General features: G+C 47.3%; 1 protein-coding gene across 7 annotated transcripts in view; it reads left to right on the top strand.

Annotated features, from left to right (window-relative positions):
* Nucleotides 1-17,946, top strand: part of C2H4orf50 (chromosome 2 C4orf50 homolog) — a 113,137-nt gene that overhangs the window by 21,298 nt on the left and 73,893 nt on the right. For 6 of the 7 annotated variants that reach the window (XM_077878690.1, XM_077878710.1, XM_077878689.1 and 3 more), the window contains 4 exons: nucleotides 422-2,872; nucleotides 9,706-9,858; nucleotides 14,528-14,584; nucleotides 17,751-17,933. In XM_077878690.1, the coding sequence (XP_077734816.1) occupies nucleotides 422-2,872; nucleotides 9,706-9,858; nucleotides 14,528-14,584; nucleotides 17,751-17,933 (2,844 nt within the window). The remainder of the gene's footprint in view (nucleotides 1-421; nucleotides 2,873-9,705; nucleotides 9,859-14,527; nucleotides 14,585-17,750; nucleotides 17,934-17,946) is intronic. The other variant, XM_077878708.1, reaches the window with a different exon arrangement.

Raw genomic sequence — 17,946 nt, 5'->3', positions numbered from 1 at the left:
ACACCCTGAGACCTAGATGGGGAGTGAGTGGGCAGGTGGGGAGCCCACAACCGCGTGTCCAGGCCCAGCTGTCCCATCACATATCTGTGCACACACAGATATGCAGAGGATATGAGAGGAGGGTGGGGGCACAGTAAAAGGGATACAATCAGTGCAGTGACATGGCCAGGGGGCTTCTTGAGGAACTAATATCTGAGCGGAGATGTGAATGGATGGGGAGTGAGCCATGAAGGGATCTGGAGAAGGATATTCTGGGTAGAGGGAAGAGCAGGTACAAAGGCCCTGGGGTGGTATCAGGCTCGGCATGTTGGGGAGGCCTATATGGCTGGGTGGGGGAGCATCAGGAGATGAGGTCAGAGAGGTGTGGGGCTAAGTGGAGGAAGGGGCTGCTTCATATCTTCTCTTCTGTTCCCGTCCTTAGCCGACTCCGGCTGAACCCAGCATGGATGAACAGGCTCTCCTCCTCATCTGCGGCTGCCCCTCCGGACAGTACAGGGACAGCTCACTCCTTCCCGTGGAGCTGGCCTGGATTTCAGAGCAGAGGCTAGCAGCCGCCCAGGCCCAGGGATCCTTTCTCCTGGTGCAGACGTCCACACTCCCTCCCTGGGGGCCAGCTGGGGACCCCCCTTCCCTGCTGCTGCCACTGCTGCTCCAAGAGACTTCGCCACAAGAATCCCAAATGGAGCAGGTGCTGGATGCCAGGTCATCGCCTGCTCCCAGAGCCTCAGGACAACCAGGTCGAGATCGTTACTGGGAAAAGAGCCACAAAGCCTCGGTCTGCCAGGAGTCCCCACAGACTGCAAGTCAGCGATTTCCCAGGAGAGGGCCCAGAGATCTAAAAGACCCTTGGAAGGAGGGAGGAGGACCAGAGTGGAGAACCGAGGAGCAGGGGGTGAGGAAGGCTGCGGGCAGGAAGGAGGAAGACCTCGGTGGCAAGAGTAAGCTAAGTCAGGAAAGCGGAGAAAACCCGAGCTTGTGGGCTGGTGTTGGAGCCCCAGAGGGCGTGCTGATCGAGAACGGGGCTTTAGAAACCCAGGCCTCTGCCTCCTGCCCCGGGCCCGGGCCACAGTCCCCATTGCCTCTTCTGCAGGAGGAGGCCTCAATGTCAACCAAGGGACCCACAGCCCTGAGTGGGAGGGGGAGGGAGGGAGGGCTTTCATCAGAGGAGGAGGAGAAGGAGAAAGAGCACCCCACAGCCAGGGCCCTTGGTGCCCAGAGGCCGTCTCCAGCAGGTGCTCAGCTCCTTGCAGGGCCGGCCAAGGAAGAAACTCTTGTGTGGTCTGGAAATGCTCTGCATCTGCAAGAGGAAAGCGCTGGAGATGAAGGGCAAGAAGAGGAGGAGGAGTCATGGCCTCTAGAAGGGTCCAGTCTGGGCCACAGCGACATCCCGGAGGAGCCTGGTCCCATGGAATGTGCAGGCCGCGATACACTCTTCCCAGCAGCAGAGGGAAGTCTGACACTGTCCCCCAGAGTGGCCTTTTCACCCAAGGAGACAGAGCCCATCAGTAGCCCGTGGGTGCTGAGCAAAGGATCTGGCGGTTCTGAGCTCAGAATAGATGAATTTGAAAAGGAGATGGAAGCTTGTTTCCAGCAACTCTCCATCCTGGAGCTTGGGGGCGGGGGACGGTGGCAGCAAGCCTCCAGGCTGGCGGGGGAGAGCAGGAGCGTGGCTCTGAAATGGCACAGCTGCCAGGGGAACGCTTACTCCCGGCAGGGTTTGGGCAACCAGGGCTTGGAGATGTGTTTGGCCAGGGAAGTCAAACCCGGGGAGACTAGAGCAGGGGGTAGACCAGGAGAGATGGAGGCCGTGGGAGCCAGCGCGGGCCTTCCAGGGATGGTGACCGATTTGGATCACGTGAGTCCGGGCCCAGAGTGGCCCTCGGAGCTGGGCCGGAACCAGGCACCGAGAGCCTTTGAGAGACAGAGGAGGAGGTTTCATCAGCTCATTTCTGGACTGAAGAAAGAGAGAAGCCAATTTTTACATGACAACGCTGAGCTTCGGGCTGACCGAGAGAGATGCCATAGAAAACTGTGCGTCCTCGAAAAAGAGAGGGACAGGAATGTGACAAGGATAGCCACACTCGAACGGGAAAACAGCATGCTGTTAGGGGACATCACTGACTTTAAGGGGGAGCTGGACCAAAGTTGGCAGGTCATCTCTGACCTGGAAGACTGCAATGTGAAAAGTTACGGCAAGATTTCTGACCTCGAAGAGGAGAACGAGAAGCTGAAAGGGCACCTGGCCCAGCTCCAGAAAGCCGCACTGGAGAGCGTCAGAAAATCCAAAGGTGTGATGGAGCACGTCACGCTGGAAAACCGGGAGCTCAAGGCACTGATCTCGGAGCTCGGGGTCAGCCACGAAGAGCTGATGAAGGGCGTGGTGCTGGGGATAGAAGACTCGGTCCGGGCCTTCAGGGGGGAACATGCCCACCTTCTGCGCAGGGTCTGCGTCCTGGAGACGGAGGTCGCGTTGGGGGCGAGCACAGCCGTGGGTCGCTCGGTAGGAGCAGAGGAGGGTCTGCAGGGGGAAGGCAAGATGCCCGGGGACAAGGGGAACGCTGTGGACAGGGGGGTGCAGGTGACTCCACTTTCCGGGCAACTGACTCCAAGAGCCCACGGGCCGCCCTTGGTGGCGAAATCAGGTGTGGCCGGCCGGTGGATGGGGCCTGCCTTAGGCACGGAGAATTCCAGATACGATGCCAACTCTGCAGCTCCGTCCTTGGCCTGGGGAAGCGCCGAAGTGTCCTGTGCCCCGCACGGAAGCATCAGTGGAGCAGGAGCAAAGGAAGCACATTTGGGAGAGGAGGAGAAGAGACCACGGTGCCCTACAGACCCAGGGCGAGCTCCGAGGGCCCTGAGCCATGGCCCCCAGGTAGGCTCATCACACAGAGCGGCTTCCTCGGCATCTCGCTAGCTTTCTAGAGTGCTGACCACCCGCTTTCCGCCTTCCTCCGGCAGCCCTTGGAGGACGTCCGTCATCATCCCCACTAAGTAAGAGGCAGTCATGTGGCAGGAGGGAGGGGGCTGGCACGGCCACCTGGGCCGTCCCTTCCTGCCCACAACCTGAGATGCAAACCTGCCCCTCCTCTTAGCCTGTTCCCATGGGTATCAGGTGGGACTGCGGTCCGCGTGGTGTTGATGCTGCAAGATCAGAGCTCGTGTTTTCAGATCCAGGGGTTTGTCAAGCAGTCCAGGTCCTAACTGTGCATTGCATCTCTCTCTCTCTCTCTCTCTCTCACTCTCTCTCTCTCCGCCCCCTTTGAAAGATATTACTGACATATAACATTGTATAAGCCTAAGGTGTACCACGTGTTGACTTGGCACATTTATGTATTTCAATATGATGACACCGTAGGTTGGCCAACACCTCAATTAAACTCCACATTGGGTCTCGAAAGGGACAATGGAAAGAGCAAGGACCTTAGGATGTAATTGGAGGTCGAAGCCAGCTCTGCACTTAGCACATCTGTGATTTGGCCAAGACACGGGGTTTCCTGCGTCACTGTCACACGTGCAGAGGGTACCCGATGTTCAGGAATCCCAGGATGAAATGTTCGTGATATTCTCACGGGGTCTTGCATGTCTGAAAGACATTTGGTGTCGAGTCCTTTGTATCCACTCATGTTCATTCTTTCCCTCTCCCGGTAGCTATTTTATCAATCGCTTCAGAGGATCTCTTTGGGTTTTGTCCATTTTCCTCATTGTATGTCTGTATTTTATTTCCCTGGATTCTGTTTATACCTTCATTGTTCGCTTTCTTTCACTCACTTTTTGGTTGGCTGTCCTTTTTTCTTGCTTCTCGTGTTGGAAGCTTAAATCATTGATGTTCAGCTGTTCTTCTTTTGTGATCTGTGCGCTCCCATCTACGCATTTCTCTCTGAGCACGGTTTCAACTACGTCCCGCACATTTTGATGTGTTGTGCTTTTATGTCCGTTCACTTCAAAGGACTTTCCAGCTTCCATTTGTGTGTCTCTCCTTGCCCATGGGTTATGTGGAAGTGTGTTGCTGAATTTCCAAGCACCTGCCAAATTTTGTAGTTCTAGTTTTGTTTCTGATTTGTAGTTTTATTTCACTGTTGTCAGAAAACGTATACTATGCTATTTTAGTTTTTTTAAATGTGAGATTTGTTCTATTGACCAGGTTATGGTCTATTTGGGTAAATATCCTGCAGGTCCTTGTAAAGAATAAATAGTTGGCCGTTGTTGAGTATAAGGATTGGGCCAAGCTGGTTAATTGTGCCGATCAGATCTTCTGTATCTTTACCAACAGGCCATCTATTCACGTTGTTCTTTACCCAGATATGTTTACAATCTCTGAGTGTGCATTTGTGTATTTCTTCTTTTGGTTATGTTACTTTTGATTCATGTATCTGGAAGTTATTTATGAGACACATGCAGACTTACAATTATGTTTTACTGACTTGACTCTTTGATCGTGATGAAATGTCCCTCATTACCTCTCACACTTCTTGCCCAAATTGCACTTTGTCTGATATTGAAGTGATCACACCAGTTTTGTTCCCTTTGTGTTTTCATGGAATCCAACTTCTTTTATACCATCTACCCTTTTGCGTTCAACTTATGGGCATCTTTATATTGAAAGTGTGTTTCTTTGAAACAGCATGTGGTTGGTTTACTTGGCTGAATTTTACAACCTCTGCTTTGCAGTTGAGGTGTTTGGTTCATGTACATTTTGTACACGTGATGATAGAATTAAGTGTTTGTCTCCCTTCGTACTATATGTTTTCTTTGTTCTGTTCTATTTCTCCTTTCTTGCCTTTGTTTTTGGTATAAATAAATATTTTCTATTATTCCTTTTTCTGCTCCATTAGCTCATTCTGCTATACATTTTAGTATCATTCCCTCAGTGCTTACCCTAGAGATTTCAAAATGTACCTATTAATTATTTAAATGTACCTTAAATTAGTGCTTTTACCATGTAATATGGAAATTCCAAATACATTAATAATTATTAATAAATAATGCAAAAATTTTAATAGTTTATCCTCACTCTTTCTTCTTTTCCTCATCTTTGTCATACATATTACATCTATATATGATAAACTTCATAAGGCATTGTTACTATTGTTATTCCAAACAGGCAATGATCTTCTGCATTTATCCAGATCTCCTCTTGCTCCTGAGCTGTGCATTCTTGCTCCCACCCCTGGGGATCTGTTTTCCTTCTGCCTAAAGAGCTTTGCCATTTCTCATAGTAAGGATCTGCTGGTGATGAATTCTCTCATATTTCTTTTTATGAAAACAAACTTCAACTTCTATTTTTAAGAGATTTTTTCCCCCTGGCTAGATTCAGAATTTTAGGTAGGCAGGTATTTCCCCCTCTTTTGGCACTTTGCAGATCTCATTGCGTTTACCTTCTGGCTCCCATAGTTTCTGTTCAAAATTGGTTGTTTTTATCATGATTGTTTTGTTTGGTTTTGTTTTCATGAAATAAGTATGTTATTTTATCTCTGACTGCTTTTAAGATTCCCTTCTTATCTTTGGTTTTTGGCAATTTGACTGTGATGTGCCTGGTGTGATTTTATTTGTATTGATCCTGCTTGGATTTTTCTGAGCTTCTTAAAATTGTGTATTCAAGTCTTGTATCATATTTGGAGAATTTTTTGTCATTATTTATTCAGATATTTTGTTCTGTCCTATTTTTCTCTTGTTTCCTAGAATCTAGACTTTTTGATTATATCCCACATCTTTTGAAACTTTTTTCTCCTTTTTTTCATCTTTGTGCATTAGTTTGAATTGTCTATCAACCTGTTGTTTAGTTCGCTAATTCTGTTCTGTTGTCTTATCTGCTGATAATTCCATCCAATGAGTTCTGAATTTCATTTGTTATCTTTTGTGGCTCTAGAATATCCATTTTATCCTTTCTAAGAGATTCGGATTCTTTATTGAAATACTCTGTCTTTTCACTCACTTTGTTGATCTTTCCTATATTTTTAAAAATATATAATCAGAGTTGTTTTGAAGGTCTTGTCTGCTAATGCCAATATCTGTATTATCCCTGGGTCTGTTTTTATTGGCTGTTTTATTTCTTGGTTAAGTCCCATTTTCCAGCTTCTTCACATGTCCAGTAATTAAAAAAAAAATTCTATGTTGGACATGATATAGATATGTTGCAGAGACTCCTGGTTATTATCTCCACCAGAGAATGCTGAGTGCCTTTTGTTCTGGCAGGTAGTGGAATAATCAGCAGATGGTATCATTCCTGTGCAGGGATATGTTAGTTTTGGCCTAGTCCTAGAGTTTGATTTTCCTCCTAAAGTGTGGACCTTGCTTCCAGGGCATGGTCTTTCCATGACAGCGGCTGACTCCCCTGAGCATTCACTGAGGACACCCAATTTGGGCTCAGCCAGAAATCTGCCATCTTGGCAGCAGTGGGTGACCTCTGAAGTCTCTTCAGCAATAGGTAGGCCAGCTTCTCTTCGCTTAGGAATCCGAGTCCTGCACTGTGCTGCCCAGCTTAGGACTCAGCCAAGGAGCCAAGGGGGCATTTCTAGGGCAGTACCTGGCTCTCTCCTTTCTGTTATTTTGTTCCACAGACCCAGATATCAGAGCACCTCTGAATTCCAGCCTTTGAGTCCCCCATCTAGCAGGAACACCACTCGCAGTTTGGGTTCCACTTCTGACCCATGGTTTGGGAAAATGCTCCAGAGAGAAATCGAGGAAGAATGTGGAGCTCAACTTGATGTGCATTCCTTTCCTCAAGGACTATGGCCCTGCCTTGGCTGCCATTCAGTGTTTGCAAAGAATTGTGCATTTCTCCATATTTTATTATTGTCCAATCTCAGCTAGTCAGACCTAGTAGAAACTGGACTTTGAGGAGAGGAATACTGAGCTGAGCATTTCAAGGTGGGAAGGGGGTGGTGGATGAAGAGCTTTTCAGGCAGAGAGGGAAGCACATGGCCAGGTCCTGAGCCTGGTTTGTTGGAAAAATAGAAAGTAGCCAGTGTGTTGGGATCACATGGGCAAGGGTAGGGTATGTTGTGAGATGAGGTAGGGCTCAGATGGCCTGTAGGTCCCAGTTATGACCCCATCTAAATGCAGCAAGGGGGCTTTTAAATAGGAGAACAACATGGTTCAATTTCTTTTGTAAAAAGATCACTGTCTCCTGTGAGGAAAAGGGCTGGAGGAGGGTGCAGAGGAACAGTCAAAACAACTTTACAGTCAAGGGATAATGCCAAGGGATGAAGCCAGAGTGGAGGAATTTGGAACTAAAAGAAGGGAGGATTCCAGATAAAAACCAGGGTTCAAAGAAATGAGGTTTGTTGATGACAGGAGGCAGAAACAAGAAAGCTTCCCCTTTCCATCATCCCAAGTCACAAACTTGATCATGTTGCTATTTTACTTAAAATCCTTCTGTCTCTTCCTCTTGTACATAATGTGAAATCCATCCCAATTCCGTCTGGTGAATTCTAATCCAGGCCCAGGGAGCCTTAGCTATTGCTGTTTACGTCCTACCCTCCTCCATCCATCGGCATCCTTGTCTGCTCCCCCTCTACCCCAGTGTTCTCCTGGGAACTGCAGCTCATCCTTGGGGCCTCCTTTTACAGGGCAGCTCCTCCCAGGCTTGCTGGATGGGCTCAGTGCAGAGATGTGACGCCATTTCCATAGCTTGTCATTGATCATGGTGGGAACATTTACACCATGGGAATCAGCAAATGGTACAGATTCTGGTGCTCATCCACCAGCCCAGAGAGCAGTTGTGATACATTTGCCACCCACCACCCCCATGGCCATGGATGCCTGGTTTAGTGCCTTCCAGCTTCCCCTCACCATGCTGTGCCGAGCTACTTATTTCTCTGTCAATGTTCCCCACCAGATAGAATTCCCTGAGGTCCATATGCACCATGTCTCTCAGCCCAGGTGGAGCGTGTGGCCAGAGCCTGTGCCAATCATGCGTGTTTGGGAGCAAGTGGATTATGGGGCCGTTCACAAGACCATTGGGTGGTCCCATGGGGCAGGCAGGGCTGGCCCTCATCCCATATGTTCATTCTCTTTAGAAATGTACTAGGGGTACTCTCTTAGGATCTTTGGGGCAAACTCTTCATCTAAGTCACTGGGGAGGGGATGCAGTGAAGACACCAAACTTCCCAGAAAGGCCAACTTGTTTTGCAAGTCTTAGAGCTGGATTTCATGAAACCATCCGGAGCACCCATCTGTTCTTGACAGCGCCCGGCCTGTGTATCTCAGGCCCACGCTCTGTGAATTTCTATTAATTAGAAGAAAGCCACATTCTGCTCTCGGATTTCTTTACTAACGAGGAGGAGGCCTCTTCAGCCGCGAAGCACGTTGATTCTGTCCTCACACCATCCTCTCTCTCCTCTCCCAGCAGAATGGCTCAGGCCCCGCCTCCCGGCTCACACCCAGGCCAAGAGCACAAGCAGAGATGACATTCACAGGCCTCAAATTCCCAAGCAGCTGCTTTAAATTAAGGATGGTTTGCCATAGCAGAGGAAGGGAATCTGAGAAGCCTCTGAGCTTCTGGGCTCCGAAAACCAGAGCCCAGAGCCTGAGGATTAGCAGTACTGCTCCTTTGTAGGCCACCTTAGCATATGAATTGGTTGTTTAATGATTCTCAGGCCCTGGCTGCAGAAACTCCCCCTCTGCTAATCCCAGGGAAGAACTCAGAGGTCTGTCCCCGAGTCATCTGTGGAAGGGTGTTTATGACAGCTCCAATTACAGCAGCGAAGTTTTAGAATGACCTGAGCATTCAGCATGCCACAGAATGCTCCATGTATGCTAACAACGGTGTTTTCAACATTATTTTGCAATATGGAAAAATGTTCCTGACATGGTATTGAGGGATAAAAACTGGATACCAAAGATATAAATTATATGTTAAATGTTATATAGAGAAAATACATGTGTGTACGTATGTGTATATATGCACGCCTGTGTGCAAGTGTGTATAGAAGTTATTAAAAAATAGAACTTTAGAATACAGAACCACTGGGGGCAGTAACATCACTCCTATTTAACCACCCCTCCCAAAGTGCCAAATCACTTCTCCTTCCCATCTTTCCACCTCCCAGAAATTCCCCATGACATCCATATGAAACCCACTCATGTCTGACCCAAAAAGAGTGAGTGACTATTTTTAACTGATTTAAGAAAAATGCTCAGGGGAAAATGCAATATCTTCTGTTTTATATAAACAGATCATGCTTTAATGTAATAAGCATCTCATAATTGGATTTGAACCTTAAGTTCCATTCATTATACTTTTTTTAGCAGAGTGGTGACCGAAATCTATTGAAACAGATTCTAGAATGCCATGCCATTTTGCATATTTTTGAAAATATGTGCCAAAGATATATATATCTGAATATATATATATATATATATCTGAAAATCACATTCTAGACTGTTATTCTACGATTCCCCAGACCCTCCCCAACACCAACACACTCAAAAAAGCCAACATGGGCCACATGCTCACACGTGCCCATACATAAGGGCATAGCAAAGAGACTGGAAAAAATATACGGATAATAACAACAATTATTCTGGCTACTAGGATTTGGGGTGACTTATTTCTGTAACTTTATTTTCTAGAATTTTTGACTTGAGAAAAAAATGTAAGGTGAAAAAAATTAAGAAGGAAAATGGGTCCTCTGGTTTGCTAAGGCAAATTACTTGCAAAATAAGGTAACCTAAGCGTTTCATTTCGATCGGTGATTTCCACAGCTGCAGGACCTGGAGGTGGACACCCCCAGGGAGGACCTGAGGCTGCAAGTCCAGCAGCTCCGGCACCAGGTGCTGACCCTGCAATGTCAGCTCAGAGACCTGACGTCAGCCTACCGGGAAGCCACCTGCCTCCGGGACCAGCTCAAGAGCGAGGTAGGCTGGAGCCACACTTCCTTTCCCGCCTAATGAAATGTTCCCACACTCCAGGGAGTTGTGAGAATGGAAAAAAGAATCAGGCAAGCTCTCACCATTCCCTGCGATTTGGTAGTATTTATTAGATTTCCAAAGTAAAGAGCAGTATGGGGAAAGAAGGGAGGCTTGTAATCCCTCCCCTCAGCTAAATTCTCTTCCATCTGAAGGTAAGGAATACATGTGGATTTTCTAGAAAGTCTAACTAGTTTTCAAATGTTACATAAATAAAAGTCCTTCCTCTGTAGGAGTGAAGTGAGTGTGATTTTATCAAAGGGCAGAAAGATCCTTGTAGATTTGAGAAAGTGTCCATTACCTTATCTGTGATGATGTAGACGTGAACTTTCGTGGGTGATAAAATTGCACAGAACATAGTGAACACAGTAAGAGTAGAACTAGAGATATCTGAATAAGGTTGGTAGATTGTACCAATAAAATTGATATTATAGAGTTGTAATATACTATAGTTTTGCAAAATGTTCCCCTTGGGGGAAACAGGGCAAAGGATACAAGGGATTTCTTTGTGTCATTTCTTACAACTACATGTAGATCTAGAATTATCTCATTTTTTAAATGCAAAAAAAAAGAAGAAGAATCCCTTCTCCCTTTGACCCCAACCCCTTCTGAGCTCCAGCATTTTTTTCAAGCCTATCTACTCGCATTCAGTGTATCTGTGGATGTGTATGCATATTTGAAGTTATACCATACAAAAATATTCTGCATCTTGATTTTCTTATTTAAAAAGATTTTTTTTTTTATGATTTTATTTATTCAGGACACCTGGGTGGCTCAGTGGTTGAGCATCTGCCTTTGACTCAGGTCGTGATCCGGGGGTCCTGGGATCAAGTTCCTCACTGGGCTCCCTGCAGGGAGCCTGCCTGTGTCTCTGCCGGTGTCTCTGCCTCTCTCTGTGTCTCTCATGAACATGAAAAAAACAAAGATTTTATTTATTCATTTAAGAGAGAGAGAAAGAGCTAAAGAGAACATAAGTGGAGAGAGGGAGAAAGAGGTTCTCTGCAAGCAGGGAACCGCATGCGGGGCTCAATCCCAAGACCCCGGGATCATAACCTGAGCCAAAGGCAGACACTTCACCAACTGAGCCACTGAAGGACCCTGTTGATTTTCTCATTTAACAGAAAATCTTGATGTTTCCATATCAACACATACAAACTGACCTCATTTAAAAAAAATCTTCCTATTATTTTTTCATAAGGCCAAAACATAACTTACTTAATCAATTCTTTGTGAAAATCCAAATTGTTTCTGTTTCTTTCTCTCTCTCTTTTTTTAAGATTTTATTTACTTATTTATTCATGAGAGAGAGAGGCAGAGACCTAGGCAGAGGGAGAAGCAGGCTCCATGCAGGGAGCCCGGTGTGGGACTCGATCCAGGATCCTGGGATCACACCCTAAGCCAAAAGCAGATGTTCGATAGCTAAGCCACCCAGGCATCCCTTTTATTTATTTATTTATTTATTTATTTATTTATTTATTTATTTATTTATTTTTAAAGATTATTGCTTCTGTTTCTTTGCTTTATAAACAAAGCTTAGTGAACATTTCTATGTCTCTGTATTGGGATATGTTTCTGCTACATAGTCAAAGGGTAAAATTCTAGAAAATAATTACTGGGTCAAAGGATATGTGTGTAATTAACTTTGATACATAACGGCAAATAACCCTCCAGAGTGGCTGCATCATTTATGCTTCCTCCGGGAATAAATGAGTGTACATGTTTGCCTGTGCTTGTTACCCTGAATGTTATCACATTTTACATGTTTTTGACAAGCTGATGGATGAAAACTACACCACCAACATTGTGATGTAATCTCTGGCTCCTTTCCCGTGCATTCTTTGTATAATCAGATGCACTATACTTAAGAGTTTCATGTCTGTGTTGCTTTCTAGACTTTGTGCCCAATATTTTTTTGCCTATGTGGTAGTCTTTTAAGTGGATATGATTTTCATTCACCTGTTGTTGGATCTGGGGTCATTTCCATTAATTTATATATTATTTTTTATGGGATTACTGATCCAGAGTGGAGGTAGTGTTGATTCTGAATACATATTGCAGAGTGCCTTCCCAGTGCTGGCACCCCCTTCCAAAGCCCAGGCAGTGAACAGGGAATGTTCCTCACCATGCCCTCAGCCAGCAAGGGGCTGTTAGGACTTTTTTCTCCTGTCTGTCACTGATTTGTGAAAAATATAACTCCAGTTGCACGTTAGGGCTTTTTATCATACCCAATATCTTCTGAAATCTGCTTTTCGTTATTTTCAATGTTTTTTCTTTCTTTCTGTTCTTCAGTTTGGATATTTCTTTCTAATCCATCTTCCAGTTAATACTCTCCAGGGGAGTCAGATTTACTTATAAACTCATTGTTTTTGTTCTTGATTTCAGGTAATGTATTTTGCAGTCCTAGAATTTCCACTTGGCTCTTTTTTAAAGAGATTTTATTTACTTATTAGAGAGAGAGAGAGCAAGAGAGAGAGAGAAAGAACACACACACAAGTAGGGGCAGGGACAAAGGGAGAGGGAGAAGCAGGCTCCCCGCTGAGCAGAGAGCCCCATGCAGGGCCTTATCCCAGGACCCCCAGATCACGACATGAGCCAAAGGTAGATCCTTCACTGACTGAGCCATGAGCCACCCACGCATCCCTCCATTTGGTTCTTTTTTCATTTTCATTTTATTTTACCTTTTTTTTTTTTTTAGATTGAGAGCAAGTGAGAACATAAGTGGGGGAGGAGTGAAGCAGAGGGAGAGAGAGAGAATCTCAAGCAGACTCCTTGCTGACATGGAGCCCAACGTGGGGCTCAGTCTCATGACCCTGAGATCATGACCTGAGCCAAAATCAAGAGTCAGACACTTAACCAACTGAGCCAGCTAGACAATTCCCACCGCTTGCCATTTGGTTCTTTTTTTATAGGTTTCCATTCTCTGATGAAATTCTTGTAATATAATGAGGGAGCATATCAACCATAGTTACATGAAGGCCAGTCTCCGATAGCTCCGTTCTCCATTCCCACCGGCTTGGACAGAGGCCCCAACCTCTCCATGAGCCTGCCAACATCCACTACCGACTAGAGATAACCATCTCAGTGAACATGAAGTTGGGAGATCTGTGGGGTTTGGTTTGCTTTTCCCTGGTGGCTGATGGTATTGAGCATCTTTTCATGTGCTTACTGGCCATTTATCTATCTTCCTTTGGAGAAATGACCATTCATTTCTTTGTCCATTTGCAACTGGGTGGTTTATTTCTTTGTTTTCAAGAGGGAAGAGTCTATATGCATTCTAGATACGAATCCCATATTAGATATGTGGCTGCCAAATATTTTCTCCCATCTGTTGTCTTTTCACGTTCTCCTCATTCACTTTTTCGTTGCAAATGCCCCGGCACTCAGGGCGCAGCAACACATTCGTGCTGTTTCCTAAACCGAAGCAGAGAGAAGTTTGAATCCAAGCCTGCAAATATTATTGAGTGCCTTTTGAATAGAAGACAGTCTGCTTGGAGCTAGCATTTTACACTTTGAATACATTCAGAAAGGTATGCCAAAATAGCTGTATAGGAACGTGCGTCGAAGCCTTGTTCAGAAAGCAAAGAAACAATATACATTTTCGTAAAGAATCGGTGAAACATTATATTTCAGCCTCCTGCTGAAATATACAAGATTTTAAAAGGACGTGATCAGTTTATATGTATTGGCATAGAAACAACACCACGATTGTAAATTTAATGACAAAACCAAGATGTAAAAACATTCAAATAGTGCAGTTTCGTCGGTGTGTAAACATGTGTAGGCTTTCGATTGTGAAGATGTAGGGTGAAACCTGTGTTAGAGATCAGAAGAGATGGGGAGGAGGAAGGAGGATTTTTGTTGGTGTAGCTTTCTTGTGCTGATAACAGAGGAAATGAGAGTGAAGAAGTATTCCTAGAACGGCCGTCCTATTCTAGGGTCAGCAATTCAGGCAGGACTGGGCTGGGGAGCCGTGCTCCACAAAGCATCAACGGGGATGACCCACTGGTGTGGAGCTGCATGTGGGGCTCGGCTGGAAGGTCCAGGGTGGCTTTACTCACATGCACATGCCTGGTGCCTCTGCCAGATAGCAACAAGGGTTCACATTCGAGGAGCGTTAACTGGACCTTCAGAGCACTTTATAGGAAAACAATTCACAGAGTCCTCACTATAATCCTCTGCTAACTGGGTGGACACTAATATTACCGCCACTTTGCAGATGAGAAGACTGAGGCAGAAAGAGAAGTGATTTGCACAAGGGCAAGTTCTAGTGAGTGGCTGAGCCAGGGTTAGGAGCCAGGGTGTCTGGCTCGGATTCCCCAGAGGTTTCACACAGCACTTAAAAAAACTCCACAGGGGGGATCCTTCCTGAGGCAAGAGGCAAGAGAGCTGGCCCCACAGCTGCAGTCCAGCAGCTCATTCTTTGTGCTCAGAGCATCCTTCCTCCCCTGGTGTTGCTCAGCCAGGGATGGGGAAGGCCCCTGTTCCCCCCTGAGCACCCCCTGTGGGAAAAGGGCCCTGGAGCCAACCCCTCTGAGCCCACTCGCCTGGGGAGGCGCTGGCTGTGACCGGGGCTGTGACCGGGGGCCCAGCTTTGTCAGACACGTTGATTCTCTTTCAGCTGCATGAACTTCGGAAAAAGCAACAGGAGGCAAATTTCGCTGTGGCTCCTTTGAAGGTAAGGTCCGTGAGATCAATGTGAAATGTCTCTTTCGAACAACTAGAGCTCGCGTTTTCCCTATTCTACACGTAGTCCATCTTTATTATTTAAAAAAAAAAAAAAAAAAAAAAAAAACTTGGGAAGAAGAGCAATTGCATCCCAAATTCCCATTTGAATCTAGCGTTTTCACGTATTTTCTTCCAGAGTATTTTGTGTGTGTCTGAGATCCCACCACCCCTACATGTCCATGTCCTGCTTTTCCTCCCCAAGAATAGCCCAGAAGTGCCCTTGCTCTGTCAGGTCGGCTGCCCGTCCTGCCCCCTCCTTCCATCTATTGCATCTTGTATATGAACACCCTGATGGGGACGCCTGGGTGGCTCAGCGGTTGAGCATCTGCCTCCGGTTCAGGGCGTGAGCCTGGGGTCCTGGGATCAAGTCCCGCTTCCAGCTCCCTGCGGGGAGCCTGCTTCTCCCTCTGCCTGTGTCTCTGCCTCTCTCTGGGTCTCTCATAAATAAATAGATAAAATCTTTAAAAAAAAAAAAAAAACAAACAAAACAAAGCAAAAAAACAAAAAAACAAAAAACCCGGGATGCACATTTTTTATTAGAAAGCTTTCCCCTACATAGCCAGAGATCTCTTTAGGCCAGACTCCCAGAAGTGGCATTACAGGCCCAAATATCCTTTGCCATTCAGACGTGTACTTTCTTTGAGACGACACATTTCACCTCAGACATGGCACCTGGATTTGGGAAGTGGACCTAGAGGGCCTGCCCTTCCTGTCCAGTCCCTCCCTGGGCAAGGTGTAGAGGGGGCCATGGGCCCCACTAACTCACTGACCTTACCCGCTCTGGGGCCTTGGTTTCCATTTGTTTTGTTTTTTGTTGTTGTTGTTTTTAAATTTTATTTATTTATTTGAGAGAGAGAGTGAGAGAGAGCACAAGCCGGGTGAGGGGTGAGGGGCTCCCCGCTGAGCAGGGAGCCCAATGCCAATTCTGGGCTCAATCCTGGGACTCTGGGATCATGACCTGAGGCGAAGGCAGGTGCTTAACGACTGGACCATTCAGTACCCCGAGGGGCCTCAGCTTCCTTAGATGTTAAGTTAGAAGCATGAGCCCTGCAATCCCTAGAGCCCCTCTCCCGCCCAGAGTTCCCATGTCTGTCCGAGGCTCAGGTCTACGGCTGACTTGAAGCGTCAGTCATTCCCATCACAGCTTGTTCCGACACTGCATGGACATCGGCAGTGGAAACATAAACTGTAACGTCCTATGAAAACGCGAAGCTTCCAAGCTCCGCACTCTTGTTTTTGTCAATTCCTTGTACCTTTACTTAAAGGAGGACAGGACCATAATCTCCTGTAAACTACAAAGCCTGCCATATGCCAGATCCTCCACACAAATTTTGTTCTAAGGTCCACAAGCAACATGTCAGGAAGGGGGAGCATGAGCCCCACTTGACAGATGGGGAAACTGAGGCTCACGGAGGAAGTGACCTACCCATGGTCACACAGAGCTACTCGGTAGCAGAGCCATGACTTGAACCCAGCTCTGTCTGATGCCAAAGCCTCCCCTCAGCCACGCTGTCCCTCCAGGAGGTCAGGTGCATGAAGGGCCCGGTAGAGTCACCGTCACCATCAACAAGGCCTCCTTCTCTGTGGGGAGAGAACTGCCCCCCCTGTGGGGAGCTGCACATACAATGTTCAACTGATGCTGGCTGAATGCATGAGGCCCTGATGTTTTGGGGTGGTGTGATCCAGGGGACCTGGAGAGCCCCACCTAAGTGCGCTGAGAGCCCAGCCTCCGAGTCAGACCGCCCTCCTGCCCTGACTGCCTGCCAGGACTGGGCACCCAAGCACCACTGCCTAGGGGATGCTCCCCCGCCTCTGGGTTGGGCTGGGCAGGAAGCCCTGGCAGGAGGGATCCTCACCCCCTCCTCTGGTGGAGCAGAAGGGCACACCAGGAGGGAAGGGGACTCGCCCGGGGCCACCCTTGAATGATGAGAGTCCGTCACCCCCTCCCGACATGCACAGACGTGGGAGGTCATTTCATGGTGGGAGGGTTGCTCACTCATACCATTCAGGTAACAGATCCCTCCCCAGGGTCATGCTGTGCCCAGTGGTGGCACAGTGATGGTGCAGGGGTCCAGGGCAGTGTCAGCTTTGACCTGAGGAGTTCTCAGGCTGTACGGGAGACAGACCCACAAATATAAAAATGATCCGTCAGGATAGAAGGAAACTGGGAGCCGGGCACAGAGGGACACCAACGCCTTTTATCCTGGTGCCCTTAACAACGTCCACTGTGCAGATGAGCAAGTGGAGGTGTAGAGGGGAGCTTGGTCACAGAGCTGGTCAGTGGTGGAGTCCACACTCTTGACCTCTGATCCTGGGCCCCGTATCCAGAGTCCCTGGGGACGTGCAGCAGTGTGGCTACTTGTTTTCTTTCTTTCTTTCTTTCTTTCTTTCTTTCTTTCTTTCTTTCTTTCTTTCTTTCTTTCTTCTTTCTTTCTCTTTCTTTCTTTCTTTCTTTCTTTCTTTCTTTCTTTCTTTCTTTCTCTTTCTTTCTTTCTCTTTCTTTCTTTCTTTCCTTCTTTCCTTCTTTCCTTCTTTCTTTTCTTTCTTTCTTTGATTTTATTTATTCATTCACGAGAAACACAGAGAGGCAGAGACACAGGCTAGGGGAGAAGCAGGTTCCCTGAGAAGAGCCTGATGCGGAACTTGATCCCAGGACCCAGGATCATGACCTGAGCCAAAGGCAGATGCTCAACCACTGAGCCACCCAGGGGCCCCAGCTACTTGTTTTCTTTTTTTTTTTTTTTAATTTTTATTTATTTATGATAGTCACAGAGAGAGAGAGAGAGAGAGAGAGAGAGAGAGAGGCAGAGACACAGGCAGAGGGAGAAGCAGGCTCCATGCACCGGGAGCCTGACGTGGGATTCGATCCCGGGTCTCCAGGATCGCGCCCTGGGCCAAAGGCAGGCGCTAAACCACTGCGCCACCCAGGGATCCCCCAGCTACTTGTTTTCAAAGCTGGTTCTGGCTTCTGGGTACAGGGAGGGGGCTGAGTGAAGGCAGTGCTGGGGGACGCAGAGCAGGAACCCACTGCCCAGAGCCCCGCTCAGCCGTCTAGCCCCCGAGGGTGCCCTCCATCCACGGACCCACCTGCTGTGTCTCCGCTCCCGCCCTGTCAGGCCAAGCTGGCTTCCCTGGTTCAGAAGTGCCGGGAGAGGAACCACCTGATCACACACCTACTGCAGGAACTGCGTAGACACGGGCTGGCGAATCACCTGCTCTCTGAGACGGCGCAGAGCATGGTCGATGACGTGGCACTGGCCGAGTACGCGGCCACCTTCCTGGCTCCGGGGCTCCCAGAGGTAGTTTCCATGG

This window comes from Canis aureus, chromosome 2 (assembly GCF_053574225.1).
Source record: "Canis aureus isolate CA01 chromosome 2, VMU_Caureus_v.1.0, whole genome shotgun sequence".
Classification (NCBI taxonomy): Eukaryota; Metazoa; Chordata; class Mammalia; order Carnivora; family Canidae; genus Canis; species Canis aureus.
The sequence above is the reverse complement of the archived record's forward strand: the minus strand, read 5'-3'. Positions and strand labels throughout refer to the sequence as shown.